We start from the raw sequence: 1,437 nt of genomic DNA, 5'->3' as shown, positions 1-1,437 counted from the left end.
GGGTCGAAGCGCTGCCCACATCCCCGGTTGTAGCAGAGCTGAGCCATGGCCGGAGGGAGGGAGAAGCCGCGGCCCTCTCCGCCGCAACCGCACGCCGAGCACAAGTGAGGCGAGCCGGCCGAGGAGCCGCTTCTTGACAGGAAGGAAGCGCGATCAACGTCTCCGGCGCCGCTCCGGAAAAAGGCGAACGCGAGCGGAGCCTTCGGGAACCTTCACGAAACTTCCCGGCCGGAGGGGAAGCCTAGAGCGCAAGCGCGCAGCGCGGGGAAGGGGAAGGCGCCCGCGCGAATCGGACGAAAGGAAAGGAAGAGAGGGAAGGCAAAGAGGAAGAAGCGGCGCACACGCGCACTATGGAGCTATGAAGCAAGAGACCGGGCAAAGGAAAGTCGGGCGGGGGATTTAAAGGGGCGGTGCGATGCAACCTTTTGCGGAGCGGCTGCAATTATTTTAGACGGCCGTGATCGACTCTTTAAAGAGCTGCGCTGTAAATTCTGGACTTCATGTCTTTCAGGGTTTTGGTTTTGTAAGCCGCCGCCGCCGCCACCGTGGGGTTGCTACTTCTGAGCTGAGGGGATTTTAGGGAGGAGGGGGTTTGAGGGACTTTAGCAGGGTTTAAAGCATGGGTGTCGACCTCATTTGTTACGAGGGCCAGATCTGACATGAATGTCCCTTTCTCGGGCAGGGCCATGTGTGCCATAAAATGTAATGCCAGGTACTGCAGACATATACTTTATAAAGGACACAGGCAAACCCAATTCAACATTATTTTTTTACTCAAAATACAAACAAAAGCAATTGATTCCTAGCAGCCAAAGCAATTGTTTTACTGGGGAACCCACAAAAGCCCCAGTAAATGTATTTAATCACATGCAAGATTAGGTTTTTTCCAAGGGATACTACCTTACATTTCCATACATACCAATTGCTTGCGGGCCGGGTTAGAGCCCTAGACAGGCCTGTTCTGGCCCCTGGGCCTGATGCCATAGAGTCCACCATCAAAAGCAGCTATCCCCCCCCCCTTTACAAAAGCAGCTAACCCCCCCCCCCCGACTGAGCTCTGTGGGCTGGAGACCAGTTATAATTCCAGGTGATCTAATGGAATGTAAGAAGAGACCTGCTGGATCAGAGCAGTGGTCCATCTTGTCCAGCATCCTGTCTCACGCAGTGGCCAACCGGTTCCTCTAGAAGGTCAACAGCAGGGCATAGAGGCCCAGGCCTTCCCCTGATGTTGCCTCCTGGCTCTGGGATTCAGAGTCACCATGGCTAGTAGCCTTTGACAGACTTATCCTCCTTGAATCTATCTAATCTTCTTTTAAAGGTGTTGTTTCCTGTGGCCATCAATATATCCTCTGGCAGTGAATTCCAGATTTTAATCCTTCGCTGTGTAAAGCAGTCTTTCCTTTTGTCTGTCCAGAACCTACTGCCCATCAGTTTCAT

The 1,437-nt window shown here is 53.1% G+C and overlaps 1 protein-coding gene across 1 annotated transcript in view; it reads right to left on the bottom strand.

Annotated features, from left to right (window-relative positions):
• The window catches only part of CHORDC1 (cysteine and histidine rich domain containing 1), an 18,713-nt gene extending 18,432 nt beyond the window's left edge, over positions 1-281 (bottom strand). Inside the window, exon 1 of the mRNA XM_015427458.1 lies at positions 1-281. This exon is cut by the window's left edge and continues 17 nt beyond it. Coding sequence (XP_015282944.1) covers positions 1-47 — 47 coding nt within the window. The 5' untranslated portion in view covers positions 48-281.
• Positions 282-1,437: the final 1,156 nt, after the last annotated feature.

Source organism: Gekko japonicus, unplaced genomic scaffold (genome assembly GCF_001447785.1).
Source record: "Gekko japonicus isolate JY-2015 unplaced genomic scaffold, Gekko_japonicus_V1.1 scaffold3076, whole genome shotgun sequence".
In the NCBI taxonomy this organism is placed as follows: Eukaryota; Metazoa; Chordata; class Lepidosauria; order Squamata; family Gekkonidae; genus Gekko; species Gekko japonicus.
The sequence above is the reverse complement of the archived record's forward strand: the minus strand, read 5'-3'. Positions and strand labels throughout refer to the sequence as shown.